Source organism: Mesoplodon densirostris, chromosome 15 (genome assembly GCF_025265405.1).
Source record: "Mesoplodon densirostris isolate mMesDen1 chromosome 15, mMesDen1 primary haplotype, whole genome shotgun sequence".
NCBI classification, from domain to species: Eukaryota; Metazoa; Chordata; class Mammalia; order Artiodactyla; family Ziphiidae; genus Mesoplodon; species Mesoplodon densirostris.
The window spans coordinates 63,549,051-63,562,657 of NC_082675.1; the positions used below are offsets into that span (position 1 = coordinate 63,549,051).

Sequence of the window (13,607 nt, forward strand, 5' to 3'; positions counted from 1 at the left end):
GACAAGGCACTTGACCTTCCAGGCCTCAGCTGCCTCATCTATCAAATAGGAAGATTGCTCGGCTGAAGGCAGAGGCATGGGCAGAGCAACCCTTCGAGGTCACTCCTACATCTAAGATCGCAGACGTGCTTCTTTTTGTCAATGATTCTCTCCTTCCAAGTGACCAATATGGCGCCACATGGCTGGAGACGCCCTGAGTTAACAAGATGCTATAACTGTCATTGCTTCTGCTGCCCTGCAGCTCCGCTCCAACTCCCCGCTGGCCAGCTCGCCCATGCATCATCAGAGAAGTGGTGTCCCCCACGAGTCCCCGGGCTTTCTGAATCATTAAACAGAGACCAGTGATTTCACAGGGCCTTATCCTTTGACAACAGGAGAAACAGGAAGCTACGGGTGAGATCGTGGCTCACAGAATCTGCACTCAAGGACACTGAGCTGCCAGGCAGCTGGCAAATGGAATAATTCGCCAGCCTGACTCTTGGAATGGTGATGAGGATTAAATGAGTTGACACACACCAAGTGCTGAGGACAAGGCTGGCACATGGGGAGTGCTCAGTAAATATTAGCTATTGTTGTTATTTGCGCAGCCGATCCGTGTGTCTGAGGATGAGGCCACAGAGAGAGGATGGGGCTTGCTCATGAGTTAGAGGCTGAGCAGAACCAGAACCCAGGGTTATGGGCTCGCAATCCAGTGCTCCACCTCTTATCTGAAGATCAACTGGAAAAGAGAAATGGAGAGACAGGGACACAAAGAGATCTCATTTGTTTCTAAGCTCTCATACACCCAGCTCCCAGATAGATTTGAAAAGAAAAAAGAAAGAAGATAGCAACAAATTGCTGGCAAATTATAGCTGCCCATTAGGCGGACTTCATTGATACAACTCCCCGGAAGCCATGCTGAGGTGTCATCACAGCTCGGGCCCCTGACGGCATCAGGCTTGGATGACACACACGCCATGACATCTCAGGTGGGTGAGGTGTTGCTCTGTGTGCATAGATGAATCACCCTTGAATTTTCCTTGTTAAAAAACTCCACCAAGGTGGTGCAGTGGTTGAGAGTCCTCCTACCGATGCAGGGGACACGGGTTTGTGCCCCGGTCCGGGAGGATCCCACATGCCACAGAGCGGCTGGGCCCATGAGCCATGGCCGCTGAGCCTGTGCGTCTGGAGCCTGTGCTCCGCGACGGGAGAGACCACAACAGTGAGAGGCCCGCGTACCGCAAAAAACAAACAAACAAACAAACAAAAACTCCACCAAGGTGGCAAACTTCCCACAAGTGCTGACTGCTCCCAGAGAAGGTGGGGAGGGGAAAGGGAGTACCCCAGGGCAGACACAGCCCGAGGAAGCAGGAAGGGGCTCTGGACTTTGTTTCCCACCAGAAAATAAGGGGCACATCTGCAAAGGTCCCCACTACCTGGAGAGCCCAGGCTCCCATCTCTCGTCGTTCAGAGTCATCCCCTTTAAGTCTTGCTCCATCTCGTCCTCTACCCAAATCGCATCACTCTCATCCTATCCCCTCTGGCCAAACCTCAAACCACTTGCTGTGTCTACTTCCACCTCTGGCCATGATGTTCCCCTTGCTAGGAATGCCTTCCCTCCTTGTTCCCGCTTATGTCCACTTTCAGGTCCAGCTCAAAACCACCACTTCCAGGGAGCCGTCTCCCATCTCTGAACACCTATAGCACGCTCAGCCAGCCCCACTGTTTGCCCTCATCACCATGGACTAGTCTACTACAGCGGCTAAGAGCACATATTCTGAGCCAGTCCTCCTGGCTTTGAATCCTGCTTCCACTATGCCTTGGTTGTGTGATTTCATGTAAGCTACTAAACTCTCTGTGCCTCAGTTTCCCCATATTTAAGCAGGGATAATTAAAGCACAGAGTTGCTATGAGGGTTAAGTGAGCTAATATGGGTAAAGCCCTATGACGGTGCCTTCTTACCCCCAGCATCAGTTACTATGATGATCACCAGACTCTCTCATTAGCCTCGTGTGAGATCTGGAGTTCCCCAGCTGGACTGCAAGCCCCTTGCAGGCATAGTCTGGGTCCTCTTCTTCCCTTGTCTCTCCCACCCCACCTGGCACGCAGTGGAGTGCACAGGGAGGCACGGGACTGAGTGCACAGAATACCAAGGTGTGGATGTGGTGACATACATCCACAGTAACCGTCGAACAACTCTCAGGCCAGAGTTGAGGGGGAACCGAGGAATATACGGATGCTCTTTTGTATATGAGAGGATTGGCCATAGCTTAGCAGATGAACGGGAGACAATTATACGATGAGAAAGTCTGGAAGCTAGCTCTCTCCACAGGTCTCTGTTGTTGGTAGCACTGGAGATGGCCCCAATGGAACTGGAATTGTGCATCCAGCTCCCTAAGCCCTATCCACTCATGATCACCTTTGATTCAGACACTGGTCCTGGAAGGGTAGGTTCACTGTCCTCCTGGCTACTCAGATGTGCTGAGGCTCAGAGAGGTTGGATGGACTGCCTGTGTCCCTCACTCACAGCAGCGCATCGGAGGGAAGGCACACGTCAGACTCTGGACAAAGGGCTCCTTCTCCTTGTCTTCTGGCCCATCCCGCCCCCAGTCCTGGCTCCCCTGGCAGCCTGCCAGACCCAGGTACCTCCATTATGAAGCGGGAGGCGGACTTCCTCTCAAAGAACAGCTTCTGCTCCCTCTTGTTGGTGCATAGGTACTTCTGCTGGGTGCACACGGCATCACAGCCATAGATGATGATGAAGATGTTGGCGTCTGTCCCAGCGGCAAAGACATCACTGGTGTAGAGGGTGATCTCGTAAGGGACAACTAAGGGTGGGGGACAGAGGGCAAAGTCAGAGGGGAGGGGAAAACAGGACACAGGCAGGTCAAGTTCTTCACAAGCACCACCACCCCAGATGGTCCCTTCACTGGGAGCTGCTACCCAGGGACCTGAAATGTCACATGGTTGCCTAGCAACCACAGGGTGAGGGGAGATGTTTTGTCATGCCTAGTGCCCACAGAAAGCTCCTGTCACCTCAGACCAGGGTCTCCGTGCCTCTCCCATCACAGAGCTAGTACAACAACAGACTGGCTGAAAGCACAGGCTCTAGCCTGACTATCTGTGTGACCTGGACGAGTCACCTACAAGCCTTGGTTTCCTCATTTGTAAAGTGTCCTCAATGGGGTCCTTGGTTCTAGACACTCTATACACAGGAGCATTATGTTTCAGGGGACAACAGCCAATTGGATCAGCCAGTCTACAGTGGAGAGAGTCCTTTCTCTTCTCTTCCCACCCCTTGCTACTCATCCACTGGCTCCACCTGGCCTGCCCCTCAACCCCTCAGCACAGACTTTCTGATGATGATAGAGGAAGGGAAGTGTCAAAACTTCACCTGGTTGTTCCACTTCCTCCTTTCCTTTAGCTGGTAAAGGAATTACATTTACCTTTTTTAAAGTTCTTTTTCCCCCCAATCAGGATAAAGTCTTATAGTGGTGATTTCTTTGGCGTGTTAATGACTGGAATGAGGATTGGTGAAGGGGTTGATAATGATCCTTCACTGTTCGACCTTTATCTTTTCTTCCTTTCGGGTCTTACAACTATTCTACATTATCTTTATTTTGTAGACAAAAAAACTGAACTCTAGAGAAGTCAGGCTTTCTGCCTGTTGTCACCAGCTAGTTTGGGGTACAGTGTGGAATACATCCCATATTTTCTTTCCCTGGGTCCAGGGCTCTGTCCACAGCCAGCACAGGGCCAGGGTAATTTCCAAGGTGCACCAGGCCAAGGGTCAACACTGGATGATGGACTGGGACTGAGTTGGGGTGGTGAGCAATGGGGTGCAGGAGGAGGCCCAGTCTTGCTGTGCAAGATTCCTACATGGTGTATACAGCCTTGTCTGAAGTTCCGCGTGGAAGAGGTCCCTGACGATGGCACCATCGTCTTCATTCTTGGCCAACCAGCGGCCACAGGGGAATGTCATGCACTTTCCAAGGGATGGGGCGTCCACCTCTACCCAGTCTACAAACCAGCCTGGAGCCTTGCCTGGAGGGAAGGAGACACAGAACTCATCAAGGACCTCTACACAGATGGTTTCCTGTGAACAACTTCAGGGACTCCAAACATCCTTCCTTACTCGACGGCTGGTGCTTATAGCTCCACCGTGAACATGCCTTCCCTTTTGCTTACAGCATTACTGAACTGATTCCCCTGCACGCAGCTGAAGGTGGATCACACTCCAGCCTGCTGTCAGTGAAATTAGCAAGAGCAAAGGAGCATGGGGAGGAGATGACAGGAGGCAGAGTCTGAGGGGAGGGAAGCAAGGACACTGTCCAAGGTGGAAGGTTCTCCAAAGAGGGAGCCCAGAGATGCCAGAGAGAGCCTGTGTTAATGAGGACTCCATAGTTTCACCCAGTGATGGGGCAAAACACTGGGTTCCCTGGCCTCAGTTTGTGATGCATGAAGGCAAGGGAAACTAGTGAAGGATTGATGCTCCTCCCTGGGAAAATGAGTGCTCAGGTTTAAAGAAAGAAATGGAAGCCAGGCAGAGACCCTGTCCCTCAGTCCCAGAGGGAAGGAGGAAGGCCTCCTTCCTCAGGCTTAGAAGATATGGTTTGAAGACCAAGAAAATGAGTCTGCTTTACTGAGAGAGAATAAACTTGGGCACAGCTTTTGTCTGGCTTCAATGTCAGTGGGTTCTGGGAAGAACTGGCTCCATCAGTGGTTCTCAAAGTGGAGCCCCCGGACTAGCAGCCTCAGCATTACTGGTGAGAAACATAAACTCTAGGGTCCCACCCCAGACCTACTCCAACTAAAGGCTGTGGGTGGGGCCCAGAAATCTGTGTTTTAACAAGCCCCCAAACATGGCTCCGATACACATTCAAATTTGAGAACCACTGATCAGGGATTCTCAAATCTGGCTGCCCACTGAAATTTCTGAGAGTGCGGTTTTGGGGAAAGCTTTAAGAGTCACCAGCGTCCTGGCCCCTCCCCGATCAATTAGACCAGAATCTCTGCGTGCAGCCAGGACCCCACCAGACTGAAGGGACTGAGGAAGCTGTGTCATTATGGAAGGCAGATGACATCCAAGTCTACCTAAGATTCTTGCCTAGACACTCACGGGGACTTGCCCATGGTCCTCACGTCCTTAGCCAGGAAAAGAGAGAGGGAAGGCAGAGACCTGTGTTGTCATGACCGATCCTGACTTTCCACAGATCTCCCAGGTCCAGGGTCTCCACTGTGAAGATTTCGATGCTGTCCCTCTCAAACTTGTCACTGTTTGTCTTGGAGGATTTCAGGAGGGTCATTCCTGCCAACCAAATGACCCCATCGTGACTGGCTGGGCCTGAGACCTTCCAACCTAGTCTGACCACCTTTTTTCATCTCTCCTCATAATGACCAAATTTCTGAACTTTCATCAAATTTAGACTGTACAATTACCATCCACTAGGTGTCTTTGGCATTTTGTGTGTGTGTGTGTGTGTGTGTGTGTGTGTGTGTGTCCTTTTATTAAGCTTTACAATAATCTTTTGGCATACATATTTTTATTTCCAGTTTGCATCTAAAGAAAAGGAGACACACCCAGAAATTAAGTGCCTTATTCAAGGTCATCCAGGAGGAAGTGGTGGGGCCCTAAGTCAGTGTGTGCTCCCCTTTCACAATCCCCACGTTTCTCCATGGCTGGGAGGGAGCCCGTGACAGGACCACCCTCCCATGCTCCCTGGGGAAACAGGGCCTCCCCTGCAGGGATGGGGCATGTGGGAATTCTCTGGAGACTCTTCTCTGGATGACAGAAGGAGGGGTGGCTTCAAATGCCCCTGACCAGCCATCTCACATACATTATCTGTCCTGGGACTCTGGCTGCGTGTCAGTCTGAAATTTAAGGTGGTTTCAGCATCATCACCATCTCCTCCTGCCTCAGCTTTCAAGTCTCCTTAACCCTGTAAGTCCCACCTCATGTAGGAAGTCTTCGGATAATCCAGACTCATTGCAGACTGGTTTCAGCACACAAAGAGTCAGACAGAACTTGGTTAGATGCCCGGCTTTGCCACTTAGCATCTGGATGGCCTTGGACAAATTACTTAATTCTCTGAAACTGGTTTCCTCGAATGTCAAAAGGGATGGTCTTCCCCCATAGAGCTGCTGTGAGTATTTAATAAGATGATGACTTGTGTCTTCAAGAATGTGCCTAACACATAGCAATCCCTTGGCAAATAAAAGCAGTTGTTAGGGTCCCTCAATTTCATTGACCATGGCTCAGTAACTATTGCAAAGACATACATTTATAAGTTTTGGCCTGATTCATTCACTATAGCTGCATTACCTAACCTAGTAAATAATAATAATAATAAATGTTTTATTGAGTGTCATTTTGTCTCAAATATTTTACATGTTCAATTTCATTAAATACACAACTCTATGAGGCATGTACTAATATAATCTCCATTTTACAAATGGGGGAAACTAAAGCACAGAGAGATTAAGGAACTTGCCCAAGGTCACACAGCTAATGAGTGGTAGAGCAGAAGTTTAAACCAATCAGTCAAGCTTGAGTCCATGCTCTATATCACCACAGTGCTGAATTAGAATATGAGCACCCCAAAGTCAGGGATTAAGCTCCTTCATTCTTCAGCAGTTCTTGGCATAGTGCTCTGGACCCACAGGGTTTTGAGCAACTATGGGATGATTACATATTTGAGGGACTGGTTCCTCTCTGAACTCAGACAGAATGGCTGGACACGTGGTCCAAGTGGATGGCTGACTCCAGCACTATATGCCACCTTCTCTGATTGCCTTGACAGAGGCTCCAGAATGACCCCAAGACTCCTTGAGCATTTCATACGGAGAGTAACATGGAACCGATTGGCTGAATCTCACTGGAGGTTGGGAAGAGCCACTGGTTCCCAGGTTGTTACTGAGGTAGAGATAGAGTTAGGGCTACCTCTGCCTTTAGAACAGAAGGAGAAAGCTGGCAAAGGACACGGAGAAGAGATCACTCGCTGTTTGGACTGAGGAGCCCCTTTGCTACAGTTTTGAAAGGCAAACAGATTGACACCTCAAGGGACGGCACAGGAAATGGTAAAAACTTTCAGAAAGTCCTGGACAAAGAATTGGGCACCATTACTTGGGGAGAGGATACTGAAGGGAAGATGATTCACATGGCTTCCAAACACTTGTAGGGTGGTAGAGGCAGCAGTGAGGACCAAGAGAGGGCAGGGAGCTCTCCGCCCCCAGAGTGCGGTAGGCCTGACTTAGTAAGATTTAGGAAGAATTTTAAAAGAACTGGCATTCACAACCCAGGCAGACAAGTCATCTCACAGGGAGATTTTTAAGAAAAAAGGAACTGCCTTTCTCTGTTGGGGCTAGTTGCATGAAATCTTTCAAGAATCAGAGGCATGCAAGAATACACAATGGGGAAAGGATAGCCTCTCCAATACATGGTGGAAATGGATGTCTACATGTAAAATGCTTAATTTGGACCCTTATCTCATACCATACATAAAAATCAACTCAAAATGAATTACAGATTTAAATAGAAGGACTGAAACTGTAAAACTCCTAGAACAAAGCATAAAAGAAACACTTTATGACATTGATCTTGGCAATGACTTCATGAATATGACACCAAAAGCACAGCAACAAAAAATAAAATTAACAAGACGGACTACATTAAACTAAAAAGTTTCTACACAGCAAAGGAAACAACAGAGTGAAAAGGCAACATACAGAATGGGAGAACATATTTGCAAACTATATATCTATAAGGGGTTAATCACCAAAATATATAAAGTAATCTTACAACTCAATAACAAAAAAACTAAGAACCCAATTAAAAATGGGCTAAGGACTTAAATAGACATTTCTCCAGAGAAGACATAAAAATGGCCAACAGTATAAGAAAAAATGCTTATTGTCAGTAACCATGAAGTAAATGCAAATCAAAACCACAATGAGATATCTCACACCTGTCAGGATGGTTACTATCAAAAAAAACAAAAGGGGACTTCCCTGGTGGTCCAGTGGTTAAGAATCTGCCTTTCAGTGCAGGGGACGTGGGTTCCATCTCTGGTCGGGAACTAAGATCCCACATGCCATGGGGCAAGTAAGTCTGCGTGCCACAACTACAAAGCCCACGTGCCACAACTAGCGGGAAGCCCTTGCGCTGCAACAAAGAGCCCGGGCAGGGCAGTGAAAGATCCCATGTGCTGCAAGTAAGACCTGATGCAGCCAAAAATAAATAAATTTTTTAAAAAACCCAAATAAACCAAAAGACAACAAGTGTTGGTGAGGATGTAGAGAAATTGGAACCCTTGCACACAGTTGGTGGGAATGAAAAATGATGCATTTGCTATGGATAATAGTATGAAAGTTCCTTAAAAAGTTAAAAAGAGAACTACCATATGGACCCACAATCCCAATTCTAGGTATATATCCAAGAGAATTGAAATCAGATCCTTGAAAAGTATTAGCACTCATGTGTTCATTGCAGTGCTATTCACAATAGCTAAGAATGGAAAAAATCCTAAATGTTCATTGACAGATGAATGGATAAAGAAAATATGGTATATATATATATATATATATATATATATATATATATATATATATATATATATATATATATATACAATGGAATATTATACAGCCTTGAAAAAGGAGATTCTCCAATATGCAACAATGTGGATGGTTCTTGAGGGTATTATGCTAAGTGAAATTAGCCAGACACAAAAGGATGAATACTGCATGACTCCATTTAAATGAGGTATCAAAATCAAATTCATAAAATCAAAGACGGAAATGGTAGTTATCAGGAGCTGGGCATAGGAGGAAATGGGGGTTTAATAATCAACAGGCATAAAGTTTCAGTTTAGTAAGTTTAATAAGCTCTAGAGATCTGCTGTACACCACATACCTATAGTCAATGACCATGTATCATACATTTAAAATTTGGTAAGAAAATAGATTGCATGTTAAGTATTCTTCATAAAATAAAATAAAATAATAAAGAGAATTAAAAAATATGGTTTCTTAAAATAACAGAGAGAAAGAGGGAGAGTCATGTCCAGTATTTCCTTGGAAAATTGCACTGAATCTCCCAGTCTCCCTGGAGGGGAACTTGGGTGAACCTCGGCCCTGCGTTGCTCTCTTACCAGTGTTATCTTGAGTGCCAAAGAGTGTGATGAAGACATTGGCATCGGTGCCCGCGTTCTTCTTGTCCCCGGTCTTTATGGTCACTGAGAATGTGGTAGATTTATCTGCCAGGAGAAGAGTGTGGAGAAGTGAGTGGTAGATTGCACCTCCCATGAAGGGAGGAGGAAGAAAACATACTGAGCATGTTTCTCTGCTCGTGTGGGCTGTTTTCATGAATCACTTTACTTGTAGCATGTGTTCTTCTGCAGTTGCCTTTAGTCTGGAAACTTCCTGAAGGCAGAGATGAGGTCCCCCCAGCCCACGTCCAGCTCACACAGGAAACCCTCAATCAGTAAAGTTGTAGGATGCTTGGGGAAGACTTGGGGTGACTGTGGGATTCAGAGGCTCATCAGCCAGGAGCCCTGGTCTGACTCCTTCAGGTTGGGAAGTTTTAGGGACACATGTTTCAAGGAAGGGAGAACAAGCATCATAGAACTCTTGAAAGTTCATTCTTTCCCTTGACAAAAATATTCATATTGAGAGTCTATAATGTGCCTGGAGGGGAGGACAGAAGACTAAGTCAGAGTCAGCTATAACTCTTCTATTCTATTCCATTCCATTCCATTCCTTCCATTCCATTCTATTCCTGACAATAACTCCATGCTAGGCCATGTACTTTATACTCAGCTGTATGCTAGACATGTGAGAATACGCCCCCTTCACCTCCCCATTCTTGCCATGGAGGAATGAGAGAACAGATAGATTCCCAGGGAAGGAAGTGCCCAGAGCCCATAGGGGAAGGGAAGATGGAGACCTAGTGGGGGAGAGACAGAGGAAAGGGGTGCTGGAGGGGAGAAATCAGCTCTAGGTTAGGAAACCTTTCTGCTCCAGGGTCAGGCGGTCGAGGGGGTTGTCATCTCCCCCACCCTCCTCATCCTCGCTTGGTGGCAGCACATAGGACTCATCCACTGGCAACAGCTCCCTGGACAGCTGGCCATCATCCTCCTCCACTGCCAGCCAGCGCTGGCATGGAAAGTAGTACCTGTGGGGACAGGGGGTGAGGAGAATTGGGGGATGTCTCTTTGGAAAGGTCTCATGAAACAGTAGTCATGGGCTAAGGAACGAGAGGCCATGATGGGGCCCAAATGCTCCCCTGTCTTCCCCCACACCCCCAGCATTGCCCTCCCATCCTACCTAGCCTGGGAGTCACCCCATTAGTCACTTGGCTGGAGTAGACAGCAAACATGGGATGTGGTTTCCATACAACCCCACTGAAAATGGCTGGGTAACAGTGCCTGGAGCACAGCAAACCCTCAATCAGGGTCCTATTGGAGGAATCTAGAGGAAAAGGGGCTTCTGGGGACTGTTCCAGCCTTTTCTAGAATCAACCTGTTAGCCAGGGCCACTTTGGCAGAGAATGTTGTACACATAGGAGGGGCTTCATACCCAAGGGCTGAATTAGTGGATTTTAATGGAATGACCCAATTATGCTTCTGGAAGGTGCAAAGAGTATGGCTAAGGAGCTGGCATAGCAGACAGCAGGCACCACTCAGGGAAGGGAGGTCCAAGGTAGACTCCTCAGTGGAGAGGCTGAACGCAGAGCAAGGAAGGCGCCTGGACGGAAGGGAAAGAAGGCTGGGGGGAGAGGCACCAGGGTGCGGGAACTGAGGACTCGCCTCTAGAGCCAGACTGGGGTTGAATCCTGGCTCTGCTGCCTACAGTCATGTGAGCTTGAACAAGTTTCTTTACCTCTTTGTGCAAAGGTTGCCAGATTTAGCCAATAAAATCACAGGACTCCCAGTTAAATTGGAATTTTAGATAAGCAAGTAATAATGTTTCAATATAAGTATGTCCTGTCTAGTATTGGGGACATACTTATACTACAACATTATCCATTGCTTATCTGACATTCAAATTTAATTGGCCATCCTGCAGTTTATCAGGCAACCCTCTGTAGAATGAGGATGATAGTGCCTATTTCATAGGTGGTTGGGAGAATTTCATGACTCAAACATTTTTAAGTGCTTAAAAAAAATGCCTGGCTCTCAGTATGCTCTTCGTTAGGAATTTGCTAAAACTATTGTGAAGATGATGATGATTCTTCTTACGCTTCCTTTCTTCCTCTTCAGTCCATGCCTGCGATCTCTGGAGATTGTGGGTTGGACAGTTCCCACTGGGCCCCTGAGCTTCCAGAACAACTCAAGAGGGTTTGTGGATGCAGCCCATCTCTACAGCCCCATCTGCACCCCCTCCCCACCACCGTCCAGGTGCCTAAGATGCACTCAGGGCCTGGTCAAAGTCTGGAGAGGTGGGAGCAGTGTAGGCCAAGGGTCTCGTCCCTGTCTGAGCCCCACATCCTCCTACAGTCCTTACTGCTTCCCGACATCAGCATGGTAGGGGGGCAGCGCCAGAGGATGCCACCTCGGCCCAGGGGCTCGGATGGGGCACAGAGGGGCAACTGTGTATTGAGAGATGTGGATTTAAAGGGTGGGAGGAGCTCAACCTTGGGAGATATAAACCAAATTGCTATGAAATTAGTGTTTAAGTGGAAAATGTATATCGTTCCACTTCTCTGCCTTTCAAATATATGAGTGGGAAAGTTAAACTTTTACTAATTTATGAATAATAGGCTTTAGTTCTAAATTATGGCCGATCGGGCTTCCCTGGTGGCGCAGTGGTTGAGAGTCCGCCTGCCGATGCAGGGGACACGGGTTCGTGCCCCGGTCTGGGAAGATCCCACATGCCGCGGAGCGGCTGGGCCCGTGAGCCATGGCCGCTGAGCCTGCGCGTCCGGAGCCTGTGCTCCGCAACGGGAGAGGCCACAACAGTGAGAGGCCCGCGTACCGCAAAAAAAAAAAAAAAAAAAAAAAATTATGGCCGATTAAGGGAGAGAGACAGAAATAAAGAAAAGAGTGGGGTTGGGGCCGAGGTGGAGTACTGAGAGTATGGGAAGCTGGAGGAGGACAGGGACGGGGGAGAGAGATGCATAAAGGAAGAGCTGGGGGAGACTGATGCTGGCAGAGAAAAAAGTCAGGAAGAGGGGAAGGCACAAGCCCTCCCACACCCGTGAAGAGCGCACGCGCGGGGAATCAGAGCCTGGCTTCTTGGCACCACCCCCGTGGCCCCTGAGACACCTGCACCATGAAGTTAAAGGCCGTTAGCACGCCCATGGCTGCAGTCTCCGCAGGCAGGAGAACCAGAGCCAGAGCCAGAGCCAGGATGGGCCTGAGCGCTGGACGTTTTAGCCTCTATCCCCACAGCAACAACGAGCACTCACAGGAGGTCTAGTGGAGGACTGGGCCTACTCGCCCCTCCCCTTCCTCCCACAGGAATAAATCCTGCTCAAGCAGGTCTGCAGAGGGGAGTAGGTAGGGATTTTTCAGGAGGAAAGGGGAAGAGAGGCACGCAGGTGTTCTGGCCAGGTATGCCCACCACTCCACTTAAGCAAGGGCCATGGAAGGAAGAGCCAGGGGTTGGGTCAGCAGGAGGTTTAAACTGAGCATTGGAACAAAGCTCGGGGCCACTGAAAGTACGAGTTTCACTTGAAAGTTAAACTGGAAGGAGTGGATCGCAAAACTGAACGCTGTAAAATGTATTTAATGTGTGGCCTTTCCCGTTTTGTGCATAAAGGCTGGAGCACATCAAGTATGTCAACTGGTGGTACTGGAAGAGCGGCGTAGCAACAGAGTGGGTCTGGAATTCCAGAACTCTGGGTTTGTGCCCCTGCTCTTCCCCTTACACTCTGTGTGGCTGCTGGGCCCCGAGTTTCATCACCAAGAAGGCCTCTGCGGGGTGTGAACAGAGGAGGGACGTGGCTTAAGGGCTGGATGGCTGTAGACGCTAGGAGGGTCTGGGTGAAGCAGAGGCACCAGCCAGGAGGCTCTGACCAGGGGGTGCTGAAGATGGGGAGGGGGGTCTGGCTGAGCTTTTCTGACACAGTGGCGATGGATTGGGGGTGGGGCATGAGCAGCAAAGGGGAGTCAGGGTGGAGTCAGTTTGCATGGAGACATGTGACTGGGTCCAGGGGCAGCTGAGGGATGAGGTCAGTGTTCATTTACCCTTCTGGCTGCAAAGGCCTTATTCCTGAGCTAATAAAGGTCATGGGAGGCCACAGGCACTGACGGGGAAGACGGTGTCTCTTCCAGAGAGAGAGGAGATTTGCTCCTCTAATTTTACTTCCTCTAAACGGCCATGATTTTTTTTATTTGAATTTTATTTTATTTATTTATTTTTTATATAGCAGGTTCTTATTAGTTATCTATTTTATACATATTAGTGTATATATGTCAGTCCCAATCTCCCAGTTCATCCCACCACCACCACCCTACCCCACCACCACCCCGCTTTCCCCCCTTGGTGTCCAGATGTTTGTTCTCTACATCTGTGTCAATATTTCTGCCTTGCAAACTGGTTCATCTGTACCATTTTTCTAGATTCCACATATGTGTTAATATATGATATTTGTTTTTCTCTTTCTGGCTTACTTCACTCTCTATGAC

General features: G+C 48.3%; 1 protein-coding gene across 2 annotated transcripts in view; it reads right to left on the reverse strand.

The window, feature by feature from the left end:
* The window catches only part of LOXHD1 (lipoxygenase homology PLAT domains 1), a 204,147-nt gene that overhangs the window by 78,648 nt on the left and 111,892 nt on the right, over window positions 1–13,607 (reverse strand). For both annotated transcript variants that reach the window (XM_060119180.1, XM_060119179.1), the window contains exons 22-26: window positions 9,987–10,150; window positions 9,129–9,233; window positions 5,159–5,287; window positions 3,859–4,023; window positions 2,626–2,807 (exon numbers count right to left, since the gene is read on the reverse strand). In XM_060119180.1, the coding sequence (XP_059975163.1) occupies window positions 2,626–2,807; window positions 3,859–4,023; window positions 5,159–5,287; window positions 9,129–9,233; window positions 9,987–10,150 (745 nt within the window). The remainder of the gene's footprint in view (window positions 1–2,625; window positions 2,808–3,858; window positions 4,024–5,158; window positions 5,288–9,128; window positions 9,234–9,986; window positions 10,151–13,607) is intronic.